Source organism: Ptychodera flava, chromosome 17 (assembly GCF_041260155.1).
Source record: "Ptychodera flava strain L36383 chromosome 17, AS_Pfla_20210202, whole genome shotgun sequence".
Classification (NCBI taxonomy): Eukaryota; Metazoa; Hemichordata; class Enteropneusta; family Ptychoderidae; genus Ptychodera; species Ptychodera flava.
The window spans coordinates 16,308,294-16,332,020 of NC_091944.1; the positions used below are offsets into that span (position 1 = coordinate 16,308,294).

Sequence of the window (23,727 nt, forward strand, 5' to 3'; positions counted from 1 at the left end):
ATATCTCAAGGACATCCCGTGGCTAGAATCTAAATATGATTTATTAGAAGGTGGAGCTATCCACTCCAATTTCACTTTACTTTCTGCCCATGAGTCAGACGCTCTTCCAAAAGATTGTCTCAGATTTTTTATATCTTGCTTATTTTTGAGCACAATTTTAAGAAATTAACTAGGGTTAAATTCACCGCTCTGGAAGTTTTTCTGGCATAAAAATTGTTTAAGAAGGTTTAAAAAAATTCTGAGACATACTTTGGAAGATCGTTTAAGTCAGCTTGCACTCGCACAAATTTCAGCCATACAATTCAAAGCATTGAAACAAACATAGGGAAAACCGATTTTTGAAAGGTTATGCAAATTACCCATCACGTCATAGTTATGTAAACAATGCTGACGCTATGGTAACAAAAATGTTCCTCTATATCTAGGCCTTCTGAAAATATATAATTGACGGGGGTTCTGAGCTTAATGACCACTAGAGAATCGTTAGCTTAAAAAGGTCGATTTCTTGTCTTGGAACCTTAACACAGGAATGGCGGCCATTTGGAATTTTAAATATCGGTAATTCTTGAGTTAGTCGTTTCCCTAGTACCAAAATTTGCACGATGACCGTCGATTTTAGTTCTTGATTTTGAAAGACAGTGGTTAAAAGATTCCTCAAGGAAAGTTTGAGCAAATGTTTAAGTCTTTCACTTCAAGGCGCGAACTACCTTAAACTGCGGGTAGTATTGGCTTAAGCGGAACATTCTGCTCGCAACAATCATCGCAAAACGTTTCTTGAACAAGCAGACCTGCTTGACTCTAACGATTGCAGATAATATTTCTACAAATTACTGCAAATTATTGAGAAATTGCAAAAATTATATGGAGTTCGGTTCATATGAAGTTTAGTTCACATGCAATTAAGTTATAAATTAATTTTTTAAAACTAGCCGTATTTTCTACCCTGGGTTGATAACTCTGCTGATGGACAAAATTGTCCCCAAGGTTATCGTTCGCCCAGTTAAAGCGATGTATTCGTTGCTTCGCTTCGATAAAGTTTGTATCTGCGATGTGTGATAGTGAGCGTGCGTGCGTGAGTGCTTCACGAACTCTACAACGTGTGGAGCGGTCTCAGTCAGAAAAATGTAACAACTTAGCCGGCTATTGAACCACTCTTTTTTGGGAGTGGAGATTTAGCCGAGCGGTTCTCTCTGTGGCCTCTCCGCTAGGCGAATGATGCCGTATGTTGTGGGTTCGAACTCGATTGAAAACTAGCCGTATATTGTAACAAAGAAGACATGTCAATCACTGACGCAACTCTACTGCCGCAAGTCCCATTTCTACCAGGTTATCTACTTGGTCATCGATCTGTTCTTTTGTAGATATTTCACTTTTAATGTACTTATACGTTAAAACTTTGTTTTTGTTCGTTGCCGTTGTCGTTAAATACTTGCAATCAAAGTTCACACAGCCCTCTAATTCATTAATTATTTAACGTTACATTGAAGTGACATTCGAGCTGTCAAAGCTAAAATCCATTACAAAATATTTTACAAAATCGCAAGGCACCAGTTATCTTCTATTCTATCAATGGCTATCATGTATGATGGAGATAAGAATGAGACCATTTGTGTGAATGATCACCAGTAGTGGCGTGTGTAATTGATATTGGGGAGACTCCTGGAACGCTAAAGCTTTAACTTCTCACTGTAAAACGAAATGCACTACTTTTTCACCTTCTTCAGGTATGTTAATACAAAGAAAATGCCTCATCGCGATGTCGATGTAACATATATTATATCATACCAGTATATTGATGCCGCAAATACAACGACCTGATTGGTCGAGACGCGAAAAGAACCGTGGTATATTCGCGATATACCACGGCCGGCTGGCAAACGCACGAGCTCACGGCAATAGCAAAAATCCTCTTTTTGACGTTCCATTGCAAGAATTGCAATATACTGTTATGATATAATAGCAATAAACCACACCCAGCGACGGTATACCACGAGATTTTGACTAGTCCACTTCATACATGCACTCGCTATCGCTCATGAATGTACGTCGTGAGCTGGTCAAAATCTCGTGGTATCTCGCAGGGTGTTTACAAATGAATTCTAGTCTGGAAAGGATTTAGACATCACCGATTACATCAACCATTACAGACATTGACGCTAAAAATCGAGGTTAAGAACTTGAATTGGAAATGACTTTAGCAATGTGATAGGAAACTGTATTTCATACTAACTCATACTAACCCTATTATGCCCATACTATTAGAGTCACATAGCGTCATAGATTCGGCATGTCAATAAAAGCCAAATTTTAAATTCAGCTTACTTTTTACCAATTTAGCCAATACCAGTTAATAACTGATATCGGAACAGTCTTTATTACGCAATGAAATATATTCACAAGGACGGCTGAGTATGTAGATGGAAGGATGAATGGGTACCTACGTGGTGAGGGAGAGGGCTGAAGACGGGGAGAAGTGAGAGACAGAGTCATTTACATGATTTAGATTGCTGTCATGTATATATCTATCTATCTATCTATCTATCTATCTATCTATCTATCTATCTATCTATCTATCTATCTATCTCTCTATCTGTCTATCTATATATGTATGTATGTATGTATCTATGTATGTATCTATGAATGTATGTATCTATGTATGTATCTATGTATGTATGTATGTACATTGAAGAATGAAAGGATGGATTGATGGATAGAGATAGATGGATATGACTGCGTGCATGTATCCATACATGTATTATTACAACTCGGCCAGAAGGATGTTTCGACCCTGAACCGGGCATTTTAGTTGAAATCCTCTCATAGTGGTTTTGATCTAGCACGCGCCGCGAAATTGCAAGATGTAAAGTATTGCTGGATTTTCTTGAAGGATAGTTTTTACCATTCCCTTTCAAAAACACGAATACAAATTATGTGTCACCGTGCAAAGGTTGGTACCAGATAAACCGATTACCTTTGAATTTCAAAATGACTGCTATGCCTGTGGGGAAAATATTATTTTCAATGTTCAGAAAAGTAAGACTTAAATTTTTTCTCACTCCAAGAGCTTCAAAAGGAGCCCCTACAAATGGTAGAACAGAAAACCATTGTATAAAGCTGAGAGTCAGAATATCTGTCCACCGATATTCTTTTTTGTACTTGTCTGTGGGGTCTCATTTTTCGAGTGCGGCACCCCTTTATTGTTTAACCTATTACAACATGCAGGCACAGTTCAAATCAGCGAGCAGTGATACTTCCATACAAGTCCTTCAGTGAGCACATTTACACGAACCAACCTTGGTTTGAAAATAAAAACATAAAAAAATAATTCATAAAATTCGCAGCTATTGGAACTTTAAATATGGTTTGATTTGCGATGCCTTTGTCATTCAGTAAAATAGATATCGATGTAGGTGTATTTGTCCTGCATTCTCCTTACCACCCAGTAAGCAAATGCAACCTAATATGCACTTTGATTTCATGTTGTATGAACCATGTGCCTCGGTAATTAACAAAGTCAAAACATCATCTACAAACTTGCTAGGTAGTTAGCTAGTTTATGGTCCGCAATAGACGTATTGTCCCTGTAATTCTGCTTGATAAATCTAAATCTCATAGTAATATAGCTCGTGAACAATATCATTTGTTTTGCATTTGACTGTTGTCTGTGTTAGTGATTTCTGCTGAATTTCTGAAAATTAAATCACAATGCCACCAGTCACTAAAGAGGGTATTTCGGTGTATCATTGCATCAATTTTCTGGTATGTGGTCTTTGGTTTTTTTTAATATTGATAAATTTACAATAGCAATATTTAAGTAGTAGGATGAGAGTACAAAAGTATGTAAAATCCTTCCTTTCACAAAACTATTGAAGGATACACCTATAGACGAATGATTACGCATATAACTGTTAAAGTCATGAACCAAAACCCAACGTCCCTTCACCTTATAGATGACGTTTGTGTTATAAAGCGTGTTGTTTTTCACCACAGACTGCCAAACCGACGAATTTGCATGTCCAGACGGATCGTGTATACCAATAGACTGGGTGTGCGATTTTTTTGCCGACTGCCATGACTTTTCGGACGAACAGAATTGCGGTGAGTGTAAATGAAGTTTTGTTGCTTGTCACGTCATCGGACGCATTCTGGTTAATAAACCATTATCGACTGATTTGCTTTTCCCGTTTCTTTTTCCTGTCCACTCAATGGGCATCTAAAACTGACGCACTTTTCACAGAGATAACACCTTTTCGCATAACATTACTCTTTAGGCACAGCTATGGGTCGTATTGTCATTTGAAGGGGAGAGATTCCGTCATAAATCGAAATTTTATGGATCTCCTGAGACAGCAATCTCGACATTTCAAGTTTCCTATCAATACTTCTTGACTAGATTATGCCCAATGTTCCATATTGTGCTGTGATATACCATCAGCTACAGCTTATGATGTTCACTAGTCACAAGCACAAAGCCATTGGGACAGAGATTTTTCTAAAAACTATATTCGTTAAGTCATTCTATGAGGTGCCATGGCCGATACAGAGATTTAGTAACAAAAGATGACACGTCTGCTTGTAAAATGTCAACTGACAGTATTCCTTGCTTTCACCTCAGTAAGATGGCGACTTTGCCTAATCACACCAAATCAAATGTCACTGTTGGTCAATTTTGGCGAGTTTAGCATCCTTGCAGGGTATACTTATCCATTCCGAACACCTGGTACAACTACTAATCAGTGCTTCAAGATGACCCCATTGGGTATTTTATTTGTTTCTTGGATCTGTATTTGAAATGTAATTGTTACACCACACCCTGACTCTTTGCAAGTAACAAGTTCAAGTTTAATGTGCGGCCAGTTTGGATCAAGAGAATGATGTTCTCGAACAAGACTTGTTACCATCTATTTGCAATCACTCAGAAAAAGTTCCAGCAAAACATTTGCTGAATATCAGATTATTCCTTTCTTAAATAACATTGACCCAAATACTCATTGCTTCAAGCAGTAGTGCCTTTTTGTTTTGTTGTTGTTGTTGTTGTTTTTTGTTAGCATATACTTGTCTTATATAAAACAGTTTGTCCGGAAAGTCACTTTTCGTGTTCGAATGGATATTGTATTTCTCCTGAATTTCTATGCGATGCCGATGATGATTGTGGTGATGGGCAGGACGAAGAAAACTGCGGTGAGTAGTTAAATTATTTGTTATTCGTTCTCCTCAGACATTTTGTCGTGCAAGATAAAACCTTTCGTCACTATTTTTAATAGTCAAATGTCGTGTATCGATGTCCGTCATTTTGGCACGATCAAAAGCACCTACTGCTTCTTGAAATGTGAAACGTTACCAAACAATCCATGACTGAAGTGCCGCTCTTCATAAAGTAAACGATCTGATAACAGCAAAGAAAATAAATTCAGGAATGTGCTGTCGTCCATGAAAGCCAACAAGAAGGCAATTTTTGCAAGAGAAGTGTATATAAAGAGATACTGCTCACTGTCGTGATAAATTTCACTTCAAAACAATCGTTTGCACATCAAAACAGATTTCATACCTGTGCCAAAATGGCCAAATAGGTTCGCTATTCCATAGCACAAGACTCACGAACACTTGTCCAACACTGATCAGCTTTATGGATTAATAGGCATAGGGGTCAAGTTGCTTCAGAAACTTATGGGAGGCTCTTAAAAACCACTTGATGTTCTCAGTGTGCCCCTGGTGCACCAGATAAGACAAGTCTCTAAGCATACAAGCAAAACTAAATTATATATATATATATATATATATATATATATATATATATATATATATATATATATATATATAATATATATATATATATATATATTGCCCCTGGTGCACCAGATAAGACAAGTCTCTAAGCATACAAGCAAAACTAAATTTATATATATATATATATATATATATATATATATATATATATATATATATATATATATATATATTAAAAATCACAAGCAGTATTCTTGACTTCCCTTTTGACGCAAGGAGTGAAGTTCGAAAACCACCCACTCTACTTAAGCTGAGAGTGTTTGAAAACAAAACTCATTTTCAAACCTAATTTAAAACGCGAATTAGTTCATCTAGAACACGTTTTGGGCTGTGTCTATAAATAATATGAATTGTTTTGGCCGTAATCAGCAGGGAAAACAAGGCCGACCTTATTCCCTGGCGACTTAGTACAAGTCATGTAACATACTCGAAATCCATATCCTGGTCTCTAAATCACCTCAGGTACGTTTGCATGTCGCCATGTGTACGCTAATGTTCATTTCGTTGTTTTCAGCTTGTGTGGTTACATGCGAAAATGGTTGGTGTGTGGCTGCCAATCTTGTGTGCGATGGCATTTACGATTGTGAAAATGGCGAAGACGAAGATGGATGCTCCTCCGAATCGAGTGAGTACACGAGAGAGAAAGTCCCTGAATTAACAGTTTGTGAAACGAAACATACAATTACACTTGCAGTTATTCGGTGTCATGTTTTTATTAGTCCTTGTGAAGGCTGTTGGATTTTGGCAACTGCCATTGAATTTGCTCCAAGCGTCCGTTCAGACTCATAATGCTGACATGCTTGAATCATTGTTATTCAACTTTGAGACAAAACAATGCTTTTTTAGCAAACTTTAAAATATTAAAACGTGTGACAAGACAATGCACTGTACACTTAGTTTTCATATTATTTATGCTAATTTTGACGATGTGTTCTAATATGGCCACCGGGTGATCTTTTGTTACGAAATATTTCATTTTCGGAGTCATAACCTGCCAGAAGTGAGTTCTTTTATCTGTCATATATAGTTTGATATAAGTATACGTTTAGATTTAACTGCATGATGCAATGTAATGTGGCTTTAAAGAAGTTATTGTGACATGCACAAACTCTGTCGAGTGTTGCGAAAAATTTGTTAAATTCCTGTATCCATTTTATATCCTTTGCACAATGACGAATAAAACCTTGGCCTTGATCCATCTTGAGTGCAATCTATTTTATTGAAACTATTTTCATGTCCTCGATCGTCCTAGATGCAACCTTTTACTGAGGCTACGTCTCCTTAGCAATCAAACATATGACTCAACAGGTTTCGTTTGAACTCTGCACAAGGGCACTGCACAACAATACGAGATGGATGTCAAAGATATGTCAACTATGTTAAATAATATGAGATGGATGTTAAAATGTTAAAATAAGACCTCACGAGTGGTAGTTCAGAAATGACTTGTACAAATGTTAGTCCGAATATCTGTCCCAGGTTGGTGCAGTTGGTGCAATCTTCCTTGTTTACATTTTAAATATCAAATGACCGATGTTTTCCTCGTAAAGTAAGTCTTCAATGAAATTTGTATTTCTAGGTTTTTTCTGTGACCCTGACTTGCTATGTCCGAATGGATACTGTCTTTATCCTTCTGAAGTATGTGATGGCCATATAGACTGTCCCGATGGGTGGGATGAAGAAGGTTGCTTTGGTAAGCTGTGTCATTGTAGAATGTTGTGATTAGGATATATGGGGCTGCAATTATATGTTGCCATGATATATATATATATATATATATATATATATATATATATATATATATATATATATATATATATATATATATATATATATATATATATATATATATATATATATATATATACACCTACTGCCGTAACCTATGGGAGTTTGACCGTCCAATAACTTTCCGTGTTTTGTATAGTACGCGGAGTCCCGAATACGGGAGACGCGCGACGCGCTTTCAGGGGTTTGTAGCAATTTTCTTTCAACAATCGCGCGCGTTCTTCTCATATCGCGCGTGCCGCATCCCTCAAAATTGACCATAGAATTAGTTTATACGGACGATTAATGGAGGGAGGTGTATAATAATAGGGTTATACACAAAATATTTATTTTTTGAATAACCCTATAATATATATAATATATATATATATATATATATATATATATATATATATATATATATATTTATATATATATATATGTTTAAATGTTAAAATAAGACCTCACGAGTGGTAGTTCAGAAATGACTTGTACAAATGTTAGTCCGTATATCTGTCCCAGGTTGGTGCAGTTGATGCAATCTTCCTTGTTTACATTTTAAATATCAAATGACCGATGTTTTCCTCGTAACGTAAGTCTTCAATGAAATTTGTATTTCTAGGTTTTTTCTGTGATCCTGACTTGCTATGTCCGAATGGACACTGTCTTTATCCTTCTGAAGTATGTGATGGCCATATAGACTGTCCCGATGGGTGGGATGAAGAAGGTTGCTTTGGTAAGCTGTGTCATTGTAGAATGTTGTGATTAGGATATATGGGGCTGCAATTATATGTTGCCATGATATATATATATATATATATATATATATATATATATATATATATATATATATATATATATATAATATATATATATATATATATATATATTATTATACACCTACTGCCGTAACCTATGGGAGTTTGACCGTCCAATAACTTTCCGTATTTTGTATAGTACGCGGAGTCCCGAATACGGGAGACGCGCGACGCGCTTTCAGGGGTTTGTAGCAATTTTATTTCAACAATCGCGCGCGTTCCACTCATATCGCGCGTGCCGCATCCCTCAAAATTTACCATAGAATTAGTTTATACGGACGATTAATGGAGGGAGGTGTATAATAATAGGGTTATACACAAAATACGGCCCTGTATGGACGAGGGCTCAGTGAGTGACGTATTGGACTCGCCTTCGGCTCGTCCAATACGTCACTCACTGAGCCCTCGTCCATACAGGGCCGTATTTTTTGAATAACCCTATAATATATATATATATATATATATATATATATATATATATATATATATATATATATATATATATATATATATATATGTAACACATATTACTTCAAGTACAAAGTAATATCTGTTATTTAAGTGCCATGTATCCTGCAATCTTCAGACAGAAGTGAAAGGATGTTTTCGACCTACAATTCTGTTTGTAGGCAGTATTAAAATTGTTTCGGTGGCGACATTTTGAAACCAACTCAGAGCGTTTGTTTAACAGTGTAGATTTGTCAGCATTGATAATGTGTAGCCTTTCTGATATACAAAGATTACATCGCTTGCATATGTTAGAGTAGCCTGCTGCTTTGTAAATAATTGACCACGAGATGTCAAAGACTTGGTTCGTAATTTTTAAGTTCATTTTCTTTACGAACGATTGCATGTGGTTAGTGAAGCGCGTCTTGAAGGTATTATCTGTGAGGCCGATGTAAACCTTCTCCTTGTTGTGTCAAATTGTGTCAAATCATGACTTCAGTTACACAATTGAATAAAACCACCATTGAACTGTACATTTCATCGTTCTTGTTGGTCATTATGCAACCACAATGTACCTAGGAAAAATACATGGCTCGAAACTGGCGAGGAATGGAGGAGTACGATGCCGAACGAAGGTGGTACGTTCGCATATTACCGGACATTCTCAGCGCCTGGAACGTCATTAGGAATGATACAAAAACCATAAACAGTCTCAGTCAACAAAGCGCAACAATAAACTTTTAACATTTGCCATTTAGCATTCATTCGATCTAGCTTTTGCTATACATGTGTGTGAAAACACTTCATTGCGGCCACGGCTCCAATCGAGCCGTCGACGAAGTGGCACAAGCTACTGAAAACGGCGTTTACTGTACGTAGCGCCAGTGAACATTCTCGCTTTAGCACGGTCTATCGAAGTTCAACAGCAATACAACACTTTGCCGATGTTAAGAATTTACCAGTCGCCTGACAGGATTTGTTGATTTTTGTACATTATATTCTTAATATATATAATTTCTTACTCGGTGCAATTCGTCAACTTTGACAGATGACTCTGCTGATAGCAGCAAACGCCGCGAGCAGACGACAGTGAACGCTCTCGCTTATCTCAGTTGGAAAAAAACCAGAGAACTGCCACAATCATAGCTATCAATATCTTTTACGTTTTAGTTATGTATTACCGTTACCTCATCTTTCTGTAAATTCTTCAGTACCCATTCAAATTTCATCTGCACGAGAATGCTAACAAACAGCTTCAGGAGAAAAAGTGTAGACCGTATACCCCTACTTCTGACGTCAGAAGTAGGGGTAATTGGAAATCCTGAAACCCATATATTACTCTTTTGTGACATACTATAGGGATAACTAGGTCTATGTATGATATATATATATATATATATATATATATATATATATATATATATATATATATATATATATATATATATATATCAGTATACCGATGTCCTCGTGGGAAATTGCAGTGCTCGATGCTAAAAGCAGAGCGTTGTAAATAAGTGGAAAGTAATAATATGTGTTACTAGCTGTAACTCTTGAAGTTGTTGACCTCAAAATATCTTCCTATTATCTCCTTGTTTTTCTCTGATTTCTTCCCTCTGCATTAGGAAACCATTCCTTTATGAAACATTTGACAAGTAAATTCAAATTTTAACGGTCATTTTGATTTCCTGCAATTTTCAAAAATTGTTAATAATACAAAGGAAACAGAATATACAATGTCAAAGATGAAAACATCCGCCCCTATGCATTGCATTGGGCTATTATGTGCAGTTTATGTGCAGATTTCAGTGCAGATATGCACAGTATCCACGGATTTTGCTTTTCCGCATGGGGCTGCCATTTAATGTTTGGGCAAACATTTAATCGCAGTGATCTTGGTCAAAATTGCACTTACAGTCCCATCGGGTAGCTAATAATAAATTAATACACACACCTAAATTAGTACATTCTCACAAATCTACTTTAGCTTGAAAATAAAATCATAAAATAGTGCTTAAAGATACAGCTAGTGGAGCTTTAAGATTCATGCATCTAGCAATCATCTAAAGATACAGCTAGTGGGGCTTTAAGATTCATGCATCTAGCAATCATCAGACTTCTTTTAACCTTAGGATATATGTCTTATATAGGGTTGAGACGTACCATTGTACTATAGTTCTACGTGGCATTAATGTTCGATAAATAATCTTTGTTTCGACACTTTGAGACCAACTCAGATCGTTTGTTTAACAGCGAAGATTTATCAGCAATGATAATATGGAGCTTTTCATTATATAGAAAGATTACATCGCTGTAGCTCTTGCACATGTGTGTCGTGAACTGGTCAGAATATCATTGTTTATCTTCTCTGGGTGGTGTTTTCTTACGTCTGTAACCTATATGGTTCCGTCGCGCAGTTTCCGAATCATAGAACGCGGGTCGAGTAACTTTGACGCGGAGTACAATAAATGAAGGTGTTAATCGACGCTATTTGACATGTGACCTCATTACAGCTTCATACCAACTAATGGACCTACAAGATTTTACATTTTTTTGAAAAAAATACATCCATAGGTCCAGTTCTTTACGCAGGGAATAATCAGTCCGAAACCTGTGAATTTGAGGGAAATTATGCTGCTTAGCTATATTTTCTACCACTCGCACTGCGCAGGGCAGGACAAAGTAGTGCGCGACGGGCTTTCTAAAACACTTTATTTTGACTTTATCTGGTAAATTGGACTAAAAATGTCTATAATATAAGTTTATCCGATTTACATTGTACGCTCAGTAGCGTCTTCAAGGCTATGGGTCTCGTACAATACTTACACTGCAAAATGTACTCTGACATAAATTCCGGTATATTGTGAATAACCTAATAATATCAATGATTGACCCAATAGCCAAGGAGCAAGTTTCTAGGCAGCACCAAATACAACTTTTAAAATATTGAACATACAAGCAGGATTACTAAAACCACAGACTGACTAATTAATTTGTAATATTTACTATGGTTTATCATACTAGTTCTCTTAGTTACACAATGGCATTTCTATGACCGGAAATTTTCGACAGAGTTATAGGGACGGTTTTCAAACAGAACCACTCATCTGATGATTTTTTGTGAGGACATTTCATGTGAATCTTATTGATTTGAAAATGTCTTGTGTTAGCCTGCAGATAATAATCGATAGTAATGTCGTTTTTTTGTTTTGTTTTCTATTTTAGATTACATCGTTCCCCGTAATCCCTTTATGAGATTAGGCAAAAGGTGTGATTCTGTCCCGCCGGTATGCCAAAACTTCACCAGCTACGATGAAGCAACTTTCCCAAACTCTGTTGCAGAAACGTACAGCGAAGCATCGTTACTTTTAGATCTGCTTTTCCTTCACGAAGGATGTCACCAGCAAAGTCTCACCTTCATATGTTCAGTGTTTTCCCGGAGTGTGAATCGCAACTCTTTGCAGCGTCAATGTCTTCACGTGTTTGTAATTCGCTGTGCCAGAGTGTACAACAAAGATGTGGCTACGCTTTGAACTACTACAATGTCACTGTAAACTGTACTGATTTCCCAAACGATGATCTGAATGACACGGATGTTAATTGCGTTGTTCTAGCTAGAGATAGCTTAGGTGAGTATTAAGACCCACAAGCATTCATTGTGATTATTACTCCCGATCAAACATCTTTATTAAAGGCTTTGTAAATAAAGTCATCTGTAAAACTTACTTGAGTTCAATATTCGTTTGATGTTAAACTGTACAATGTGTTCAAGATGAAATGTGAGCATCTGATAAGCAAATTTAGGTAAACCTTCAACTTTTGTATCAACTGTATGAAGTGTACCACAGCAGCTATCAACGGAAATTTCCAACCGGGTATTCCCAACCCATTTAGTTGGGGCTAAAGTATAGAGAGCTAGGCTTCATGTCTCTTACGTAAAAAATGTGTTAACCACAGGCAGTTAACCGTACACCATTTTGTTAACCGAACCTGAATTTCAACACTGCACCTGTTGCTTGTTCGTGTATCCCGAATGTATTGCAAGCTTTTCTGGATCAAGGACAATCTCTCTCAAGGTTTGTTGGTCACTGTGAAAGTGTTGGATATGCGTCCACTTCATTCACAGCAGCAAAGAAATGCTCAAAAAAATTTGAGTTGCGAGTTTCCTAACCTCTATTCCTTGTGCATTTCATGCATTTATCGTGTTCTTGTCGCATCCTACACGTTTCCTGATATCACAATACAGTCGATTTTCATATTCAAAACATAACACCATGGGTCCTCTTTTCTTACACAGGCATATCAAGAACCATACCCTCTTTATAAGGTAGACGGGAATTTATATTGATAAACAAGCTCCAAAGAATGTGTTTGTCACAACATAGAGGCAAACAGACAAAAAGTCCGTGATCCCTTCACATTCTTTCTATACTCAGTGTTGCAAATGTATTTCATCAACGGTAAAGATGCGACAATTAGTACGATTACTTCAATTACTACTCTTTTATTATTAGAAGAATTTTCCTGTCCAGCTGGATGGTTTCAGTGTGGAAGTAGTTATGAGTGCCAACCCCAAGATAAACAGTGTGATGATTCACTTGACTGCGCAGATGGCTCAGACGAAATAGGTTGTTCTCCAGGTAATTCTTTGGCAGTTTTATCAATCTTTTATTGAATAGAATTGACATTGCTATAATCGCACCACCAAGCATGTCTTACACACCACAAAATGTATCCATTGTTCATCGGTACAGTCATTGTAATTTAGTTTTCCAAAGACGTGACAAGAACAACCTGTAATTCTCATGAGAACAACAAAATCTTTGAATTCTTACATTATTACAGATTTTGTGTTCAATGAATATATAAAATGCCGAACCACATTAAAATTTTCCAGAGTAAAGATGTACAATATTATATGTATTGCTATCTTGCTATCGCAATACATTGAGGTGTCTCGGGTTATGATCCAGATATGATTTTTTTTTCCTGTTCAAATGATAATCTTGATTTAAAAAGTGTCGTTTATGCATACACAAACGTCTTTCATTATCAGGTTTTCATTGTCAAATGATAGATGTCAATGTTCTATTGAACATGTATAAATGATTGAAGTTGAGAAGCATGCAGCTTTGGAAATGAAGGCTATGTATAGGAAAACAAGTGAAGTAATATTTCGTTTTTTCTTTGATTTTCCAGGTTTCATTGGTAGGCCGGGGCGACCCCTAGAACCAACTGGGGAAGCGTGTACACCAATAACAAACCAAATATGCCAAAATTTAACCTATGATGAGACCTCATTTCCAAACATGGCTGTAGCCACATCTGATGAAGCAGATTTATTTCTTGAGCTGATATCAATGTTCACTGGTTGCCATCAACAAAGCCAACTGTTTGCTTGTTCATTTGTGTATCCTGAATGTACTGTAAGCTTTTTTGGATCAAGGACATCTTCTATCAAGGCTTGTCGGTTACTTTGTGAGAGTGTGGTGGAAAGGTGTGGATTTGTGTTCAGCTACTCGAATTTTACCACGGCTGTAAACTGTTCTCATTTCAGTGAAGAGAAATGCACAACAGAAATCGTGTCTGGTGAGTATCTCATTTATCTATATGGCTGCTGTATATCTGTTTGTCATGCGTGTTCTGATAAAGACACCTCATGCACTCTTTTCGTTTTAAACTTCTTATAATTTCTATACTCATTATGTAACACCATGGCTCCTCTTTTGTTGCTCGGCGATATCAACCTCAAACTCTATGTGAAAATGTTAAATTCATTATTGAAGAAAAATAGTCTGAGGTGAATCTCACAAATAATACATACGGAGCCACAGAATGGGCTTGTAAAAGGAAATGCTTGTGCAAGATCCACTAACACTGTTGATGATAATTGTCCTGTCTGTTAATTCAAGAACAGTAACAAATGGAACGTTTAAGCTACACTTTCCAATCTTTATCACCAGGAACGTTTTCATGCCCAGCTGGATGGTTTCAGTGTGGAAGTAGTAATGAGTGCCAACCTCAAGATAAACAGTGTGATGATTCACTTGACTGCGCTGATGGCTCAGACGAAATAGGTTGTTCTCCAGGTAATTCTTTGGCAGTTTTATCAATCTTTCATTGAATAGAATTGACATTGCTATAATCGCACCACCAAGCATGTCTTACACACCACAAAATGTTTCCATTGTTCATCGGCACAGTCATTGTAATTTAGTTTTCCAAAGACGTGACAAGAACAACCTGTAATTCTCATGAGAACAACAAAATCTTTGAATTCTTACATTATTGCAGATTTTGTGTTCAATGAATATATAAAATGCCGAACCACATTTCCAGAGTAAAGATGTACAATATAATATGTATTGCTATCTTGCTATCGCAATACATTAGTCAAGGAGGTGTCTTGGGTTATGATCCAGATATGATTTTTTTTTACTATTCAAATGATAATCTTGATTTAAAAAGTGTCGTTTATGCATACACAAACGTCTTTCATTATCAGGTTTTCATTGTCAAATGATAGATGTCAATGTTCTATTGAACATGTATAAATGATTGAAGTTGAGAAGCATGCAGCTTTGGAAATGAAGGCTATGTATAGGAAAACAAGTGAAGTAATATTTCGTTTTTTCTTTGATTTTCCAGGTTTCATTGGTAGGCCGGGGCGACCCCTGGAACCAACTGGGGAAGCGTGTACACCGATAACAAACCAAATATGCCAAAATTTAACCTATGATGAGACCTCATTTCCAAACATGGCTGTAGCCACATCTGATGAAGCAGATTTATTTCTTGAGCTGATATCAATGTTCACTGGTTGCCATCAACAAAGCCAACTGTTTGCTTGTTCATTTGTGTATCCTGAATGTACTGCAAGCTTTTTTGGATCAAGGACATCTTCTATCAAGGCTTGTCGGTCACTTTGTGAGAGTGTGCTGGAAAGATGTGGATTCATGTTCAACTACTTGAATTTTACCACTGCTGTAAACTGTTCTCATTTCAGTGAAGAGAAATGCACAACAGAAGTCGTGTCTGGTGAGTATCTCATTTATCTATATGGCTGCTGTATATCTGTTTGTCATGCGTGTTCTGATAAACACACCTCATGTACTCTTTTCGTTTTAATCTTCTTATAATTTCTATACACATTATGTAACACCATGGCTCCTCTTTTGTTGCGCGGCGATATCAACCTCAAACTCTATGTGAAAATGTTAAATTCATTATTGAAGAAAAATAGTCTGAGGTGAATCTCACAATACATACGGAGCCACACAATGGGCTTGTAAAAGGAAATGCTTGTGCAAGATCCACTAACACTGTTGATGATAATTGTCCTGTCTGTTAATTCAAGAACAGTAACAAGTGGAACGTTTAAGCTACACTTTCCAATCTTTATCACCAGGAACGTTTTCATGCCCAGCTGGATGGTTTCAGTGTGGAAGTAGTTATGAGTGCCAACCTCAAGATAAACAGTGTGATGATTCTCTTGACTGCGCTGATGGCTCAGACGAAATAGGTTGTTCTCCAGGTAATTCTTTGGCAGTTTTATCAATCTTTCATTGAATAGAATTGACATTGCTATAATCGCACCACCAAGCATGTCTTACACACCACAAAATGTATCTATTGTTCATCGGTACAGTCATTGTAATTTAGTTTTCCAAAGACGTGACAAGAACAACCTGTAATTCTCATGAGAACAACAAAATCTTTGAATTCTTACATTATTACAGATTTTGTGTTCAATGAATATATAAAATGCCGAACCACATTTCCAGAGTAAGGAAGTACAATATTATATGTATTGCTGACTTGCTATCGCAATACATTAGTCAAGGAGGTGTCTTGGGTTATGATCCAGATATGATTTTTTTTCCTGTTCAAATGATAATCTTGATTTAAAAAGTGTCGTTTATGCATACACAAACGTCTTTCATTATCAGGTTTTCATTGTCAAATGAGAGATGTCAATGTTCTATTGAACATGTATAAAATGATTGAAGTTGAGAAGCATGCAGCTTTGGAAATGAAGGCTATGTATAGGAAAACAAGTGAAATAATATTCGGTTTCTTCTTCTATTTTCCAGGTTTCATTGGTAGGCCGGGGCGACCCCTAGAACCAACTGGGGAAGCGTGTACACCGATAACAAACCAAATATGCCAAAATTTAACCTATGATGAGACCTCATTTCCAAACATGGCTGTAGCCACATCTGATGAAGCAGATTTATTTCTTGAGCTGATATCAATGTTCACTGGTTGCCATCAACAAAGCCAACTGTTTGCTTGTTCATTTGTGTATCCTGAATGTACTGTAAGCTTTTTTGGATCAAGGACATCTTCTATCAAGGCTTGTCGGTCACTTTGTGAGAGTGTGGTGGAAAGGTGTGGATTTGTGTTCAGCTACTCGAATTTTACCACGGCTGTAAACTGTTCTCATTTCAGTGAAGAGAAATGCACAACAGAAATCGTGTCTGGTGAGTATCTCATTTATCTATATCGCTGCTGTATATCTGTTTGTCATGTGTGTTCTGATAAAGACACCTCATGCACTCTTTTCGTTTTAAACTTCTAATAATTTCTATACACATTATGTAACACCATGGCTCCTCTTTTGTTGCTCGGCGATATCAACCTCAAACTCTATGTGAAAATGTTAAATTCATTATTGAAGAAAAATAGTCTGAGGTGAATCTCACAATACATACGGAGCCACACAATGGGCTTGTAAAAGGAAATGCTTGTGCAAGATCCACTAACACTGTTGATGATAATTGTACTGTCTGTTAATTCAAGAACAGTAACAAGTGGAACGTTTAAGCTACACTTTCCAATCTTTATCACCAGGAACGTTTTCATGCCCAGCTGGATGGTTTCAGTGTGGAAGTAGTTATGAGTGCCAACCTCAAGATAAACAGTGTGATGATTCACTTGACTGCGCTGATGGCTCAGACGAAATAGGTTGTTCTCCAGGTAATTCTTTGGCAGTTTTATCAATCTTTCATTGAATAGAATTGACATTGCTATAATCGCACCACCAAGCATGTCTTACACACCACAAAATGTATCCATTGTTCATCGGTACAGTCATTGTAATTAAGTTTTCCAAAGACGTGACAAGAACAACCTGTAATTCTCATGAGAACAACAAAATCTTTGAATTCTTACATTATTACAGATTTTGTGTTCAATGAATATATAAAATGCCGAACCACATTTCCAGAGTAAAGAAGTACAATATTATATGTATTGCTATCTTGCTATCGCAATACATTAGTCAAGGAGGTGTCTTGGGTTATGATCCAGATATGATTTTTTTTCCTGTTCAAATGATAATCTTGATTTAAAAAGTGTCGTTTATGCATACACAAACGTCTTTCATTATCAGGTTTTCATTGTCAAATGATAGATGTCAATGTTCTATTGAACATGTATAAAATGATTGAAGTTGAGAAGCATGCAGCTTTGGAAATGAAGGCTATGTATAGGAAAACAAGTGAAATAATATTCGGTTTCTTCCTCTATTTTCCAGGTTTCATTGGTAGGCCGGGGCGACCTCTAGAACCAACTGGGGAAGCGTGTACACCGATAACAAACCAAATATGCCAAAATTTAACCTATGATGAGACCTCATTTCCAAACATGGCTGTAGCCACATCTGATGAAGCAGATGTATTTCTTGAGCTTATATCAATGTTCACTGGTTGCCATCAACAAAGCCAAGTGTTTGCTTGTTCATTTGTGTATCCTGAATGTACTGTAAGCTTTTTCGGATCAAGGACATCTTCTATCAAGGCTTGTCGGTCACTTTGTGAGAGTGTGGTGGAAAGGTGTGGATTTGTGTTCAGCTACTCGAATTTTACCACGGCTGTAAACTGTTCTCATTTCAATGAAGAGAAATGCACAACAGAAATCGTGTCTGGTGAGTATCTCATTTATCTATATGGCTGCTGTATATCTGTTTGTCATGCGTGTTCTGAAAAAGACACCTCATGCACTCTTTTCGTTTTAAACTTCTTATAATTTCTATACACATTATGTAACACCATGGCTCCTCTTTTGTTGCTCGGCGATATCAACCTCAAACTCTATGTGAAAATGTTAAATTCATTATTGAAGAAAAATAGTCTGAGGTGAATCTCACAATACATACGGAGCCACACAATGGGCTTGTAAAAGGAAATGCTTGTCAGTGTGCGAAATTAAGAGAAAATAGCTTCAGGTCATAAGGACCTGCACCAAGCCAAAGCTTCAGGTCCTTACAGAAAACTGCCGGTCCTCAATAAATGCAGTTGTTAACGACCATTAAAGTCAACTTCTCCACCAATACTATGCTTTTGAATGTTGTAATATTTAATTTTTCATATCCTTTTATCAATAGAGTCAGTAAGTATTCACTCCAAAGGACTATTGTTCACATAGATTGCAGAATAGTGTAAATGAATGATCATGAAATATTCATCTACATGATCAGGAATCTGAAAAAGATCACAGCCCTCATCTTCCTCAAGGTCATGCGCATACATTTATCAATGTTTTCCATCACGGGGGGAGACAACGGGACTAACAGGAGAATTTGACATTTTTCCTAGCCATGTCAAATCCCCTACTCTCGGACTATAAAATGATGTCAAACACCCAGGGGCCGGGGAATACAGGCTCATGCACTGGCTACATGTGGCTGATGAAAGCGAGAAATTTTTTCTATCGTAACTTTCTATGGGGAATGGTGTTCTCTACATTGCTGTGTACAATAGCGCTGTTCACGGTTACACGTTTGTTCCTAAATATAGCTGTACGCGCGCGACATCGGACACACAGCTTGAAATGCGGACAAATTTTATCAATGTTGCACACATGGCCGTTTTTGCAGGTTGTACTCTGAGTCCTGAATATGCCTTTTATTATTCATTGTTACACTAGCAGTCGCCTACTAAGATTTGTTTTCGTCGATTTTGCATGCGCAATTTCAATTTCTAAAAATGCGGACAAATATTAATTTTTGCATATTAATAAGAACAGTGACGTAAAGTTATTAAAATGACTCTGAAAAGTTTGACAGACCTCGATACTGCTGAAAACCATCGACACAATCAGTTAATGATACCTTAAAATCTTAAAAGACGTAATTTTTTGCGACATTTAGGCCTACAGTCCATGATGGCGCTGAGTTTTGCCTGCCTGTCGTAAAACGGTATACATCGAAACAATTTGAAGCCCTACTCTCGGCCTCTGAGAGTATACACGACAGACAGTGCAACTCGACAAAACTGTTATTGATAAGGTCGCTCTGTTTTATAAAATGCACACTTGTTATCACGATATGTCGTGGTAAGAGTCGGCCTTGTGAACTTTGGTTAAAGACCAACGAGCAAGCAAGATGTTCTAGCGGTCCACAAACAAACGCAGCGAAACTTGAACTTGACTGTCGACTGCAGGTAGTGCAATTGGGCTGTCGTGTAACATCTAGTCCTTGTTCAAAACTTGAGGTAAACAAATACCTCCATGTTCAAAACCAAATATGTTTAGTCAACAGCACTGTTCTCGTAGTAGGTTTTTGTCTTAAACTCTTCTGTGAACCGTTTATGTTTTGAACGCTTCAATGGAAAATCAAAGCGAAGAAAACAGAGTCAGTTTGATAAAATGAAGGGCTGTATTATGTACATTTGTGTACATGTAAATTCCGAACACTTAAAGTGTGGAACTAGTGAAGTAATACTGGGTGTTGTTATCATATGACACAGATATGCTAACATTACCAGGGTTACACTCTCTAGACGAGTATTATTATAATATTGTGTCACATTGTTGCACCAAAATCAATCCATTCCATCATTGCTAGAATCTGCATGCACGGACGTAATTCATACTGATCTGAATGTAATCAGTTGCACCGTGCTATGCGCGTCGATCGGAGGGGTTAGACTTTTCGTAAATGTAAAAAGTCGCAAGACAAAAATTACTATGTTGCGACATTGTCAACTCCCACCACCCCTGGTCTGGTGTACCATAGACATCAAATTCCCCACTACCAGGACACGAAGTGCGATCAATATCCCCTATTGCCCCGCACTCCCACCTTGGAAAACATTGATAGGTGCATGACATTCAAGTCTGAATCGCATGATTCAGAGTCAGTCATCATCTGCATCTGTTAGAGGTCTTGACGGAGAAATTTTCATCATTTTTATTCCAAATTTCAGTCGGTCATAAGGACCGACATGTTGCCAAAAACCTTCGGCCCGACGAGAAATCTGTCGGTCTCGGACCGTCGGACCGACGTTAATTTCGCACACTGATGCTTGTGCAAGATCCACTAACACTGTTGATGATAATTGTCCTGTCTGTTAATTCAAGAACAGTAACAAGTGGAACGTTTAAGCTACACTTTCCAATCTTTATCACCAGGAACGTTTTCATGCCCAGCTGGATGGTTTCAGTGTGGAAGTAGTTATGAGTGCCAACCTCAAGATAAACAGTGTGATGATTCACTTGACTGCGCTGATGGCTCAGACGAAATAGGTTGTTCTCCAGGTAATTCTTTGGCAGTTTTATCAATCTTTCATTGAATAGAATTGACATTGCTATAATCGCACCACCACGCATGTCTTACACACCACAAAATGTATCCATTGTTCATCGGTACAGTCATTGTAATTTAGTTTTCCAAAGACGTGACAAGAACAACCTGTAATTCTCATGAGAACAACAAAATCTTTGAATTCTTACATTTTACAGATTTTGTGTTCAATGAATATGTAAATGCCGAACCACATTTCCAGAGTAAAGATGTACAATATTATATGTATTGCTATCTTGCTATCGCAATACATTGAGGTGTCTTGGGTTATGATCTAGGTATGATTTTTTTTTCCTGTTCAAATGATAATCTTGATTTAAAAAGTATCGTTTATGCATACACAAACGTCTTTCATTATCAGGTTTTCATTGTCAAATGATAGATGCCAATGTTCTGTTAAACATGTATAAAATGATTGAAGTTGAGAAGCATGCAGCTTTGGAAATGAAGGCTATGTATAGGAAAACAAGTGAAATAATATTCGGTTTCTTCTTCTATTTTCCAGGTTTCATTGGTAGGCCGGGGCGACCTCTAGAACCAACTGGGGAAGCGTGTACACCGATAACAAACCAAATATGCCAAAATTTAACCTATGATGAGACCTCATTTCCAAACATGGCTGTAGCCACATCTGATGAAGCAGATGTATTTCTTGAGCTTATATCAATGTTCACTGGTTGCCATCAACAAAGCCAACTGTTTGCTTGTTCATTTGTGTATCCTGAATGTACTGTAAGCTTTTTCGGATCAAGGACATCTTCTATCAAGGCTTGTCGGTCACTTTGTGAGAGTGTGGTGGAAAGGTGTGGATTTGTGTTCAGCTACTCGAATTTTACCACGGCTGTAAACTGTTCTCATTTCAATGAAGAGAAATGCACAACAGAAATCGTGTCTGGTGAGTATCTCATTTATCTATATGGCTGCTGTATATCTGTTTGTCATGCGTGTTCTGATAAAGACACCTCATGCACTCTTTTCGTTTTAAACTTCTTATAATTTCTATACACATTATGTAACACCATGGCTCCTCTTTTGGTGCTCGGCGATATCAACCTCAAACTCTATGTGAAAATGTTAAATTCATTATTGAAGAAAAATAGTCTGAGGTGAATCTCACAATACATACGGAGCCACACAATGGGCCTGTAAAAGGAAATGCTTGTGCAAGATCCACTAACACTGTTGATGATAATTGTCCTGTCTGTTAATTCAAGAACAGTAACAAGTGGAACGTTTAAGCTACACTTTCCAATCTTTATCACCAGGAACGTTTTCATGCCCAGCTGGATGGTTTCAGTGTGGAAGTAGATATGAGTGCCAACCTCAAGATAAACAGTGTGATGATTCACTTGACTGCGCTGATGGCTCAGACGAAATAGGTTGTTCTCCAGGTAATTCTTTGGCAGTTTTATCAATCTTTCATTGAATAGAATTGACATTGCTATAATCGCACCACCACGCATGTCTTACACACCACAAAATGTATCCATTGTTCATCGGTACAGTCATTGTAATTTAGTTTTCCAAAGACGTGACAAGAACAACCTGTAATTCTCATGAGAACAACAAAATCTTTGAATTCTTACATTTTACAGATTTTGTGTTCAATGAATATGTAAATGCCGAACCACATTTCCAGAGTAAATATGTACAATATTATATGTATTGCTATTGCTATCTTGCTATCGCAATACATTGAGGTGTCTTGGGTTATGATCTAGGTATGATTTTTTTTTCCTGTTCAAATGATAATCTTGATTTAAAAAGTATCGTTTATGCATACACAAACGTCTTTCATTATCAGGTTTTCATTGTCAAATGATAGATGCCAATGTTCTGTTAAACATGTATAAAATGATTGAAGTTGAGAAGCATGCAGCTTTGGAAATGAAGGCTATGTATAGGAAAACAAGTGAAATAATATTCGGTTTCTTCTTCTATTTTCCAGGTTTCATTGGTAGGCCGGGGCGACCTCTAGAACCAACTGGGGAAGCGTGTACACCGATAACAAACCAAATATGCCAAAATTTAACCTATGATGAGACCTCATTTCCAAACATGGCTGTAGCCACATCTGATGAAGCAGATGTATTTCTTGAGCTTATATCAATGTTCACTGGTTGCCATCAACAAAGCCAACTGTTGCTTGTTCATTGTGTATCCTGAATGTACTGTAAGCTTTTTCGGATCAAGGACATCTTCTATCAAGGCTTGTCGGTCACTTTGTGAGAGTGTGGTGGAAAGGTGTGGATTTGTGTTCAGCTACTCGAATTTTACCACGGCTGTAAACTGTTCTCATTTCAATGAAGAGAAATGCACAAC

At 37.1% G+C, this 23,727-nt stretch overlaps 2 protein-coding genes across 5 annotated transcripts in view; both read left to right on the top strand.

Moving 5' to 3' along the window:
* LOC139115608 (uncharacterized) overlaps window positions 1–13,459 on the top strand; it is a 40,867-nt gene extending 27,408 nt beyond the window's left edge. The window contains exons 19-25 of one of the 4 annotated variants that reach the window (XM_070677863.1): window positions 3,991–4,098; window positions 5,074–5,181; window positions 6,302–6,412; window positions 7,367–7,480; window positions 8,177–8,290; window positions 12,045–12,448; window positions 13,334–13,459. In XM_070677863.1, coding sequence (XP_070533964.1) covers window positions 3,991–4,098; window positions 5,074–5,181; window positions 6,302–6,412; window positions 7,367–7,480; window positions 8,177–8,290; window positions 12,045–12,352 — 863 coding nt within the window. In that variant the 3' untranslated portion in view covers window positions 12,353–12,448; window positions 13,334–13,459. Of the gene's footprint in view, window positions 1–3,990; window positions 4,099–5,073; window positions 5,182–6,301; window positions 6,413–7,366; window positions 7,481–8,176; window positions 8,291–12,044; window positions 12,449–13,116; window positions 13,309–13,333 lie in introns of those variants that run through there. The other 3 variants (XM_070677864.1, XM_070677865.1, XM_070677866.1) reach the window with 3 other exon arrangements.
* A 669-nt stretch (window positions 13,460–14,128) lies between these two features.
* LOC139116633 (atrial natriuretic peptide-converting enzyme-like) lies at window positions 14,129–21,347 on the top strand. The gene is made up of 8 exons (XM_070679229.1): window positions 14,129–14,408; window positions 14,783–14,908; window positions 15,468–15,857; window positions 16,228–16,353; window positions 16,913–17,302; window positions 17,673–17,798; window positions 18,358–18,497; window positions 21,234–21,347. Exons 1-8 carry the CDS (start codon window positions 14,129–14,131, stop codon window positions 21,345–21,347), a joined length of 1,692 nt encoding a protein of 563 aa, XP_070535330.1.
* The last annotated feature ends 2,380 nt before the right edge of the window (window positions 21,348–23,727 follow it).

What these genes read in the sequence shown, in the direction of transcription:
- LOC139116633 (XM_070679229.1), top strand. Translation starts at nt 14,129, where the DNA reads ATGGCTGTAGCCACATCTGATGAAGCAGATTTATTTCTTGAGCTGATA. An exon ending in CACAACAGAAGTCGTGTCTG is followed by an intron (nt 15,858 to 16,227) that starts GTGAGTATCTCA and finishes CTTTATCACCAG; the next exon opens with GAACGTTTTCATGCCCAGCT. An exon ending in CGAAATAGGTTGTTCTCCAG is followed by an intron (nt 16,354 to 16,912) that starts GTAATTCTTTGG and finishes TCTATTTTCCAG; the next exon opens with GTTTCATTGGTAGGCCGGGG.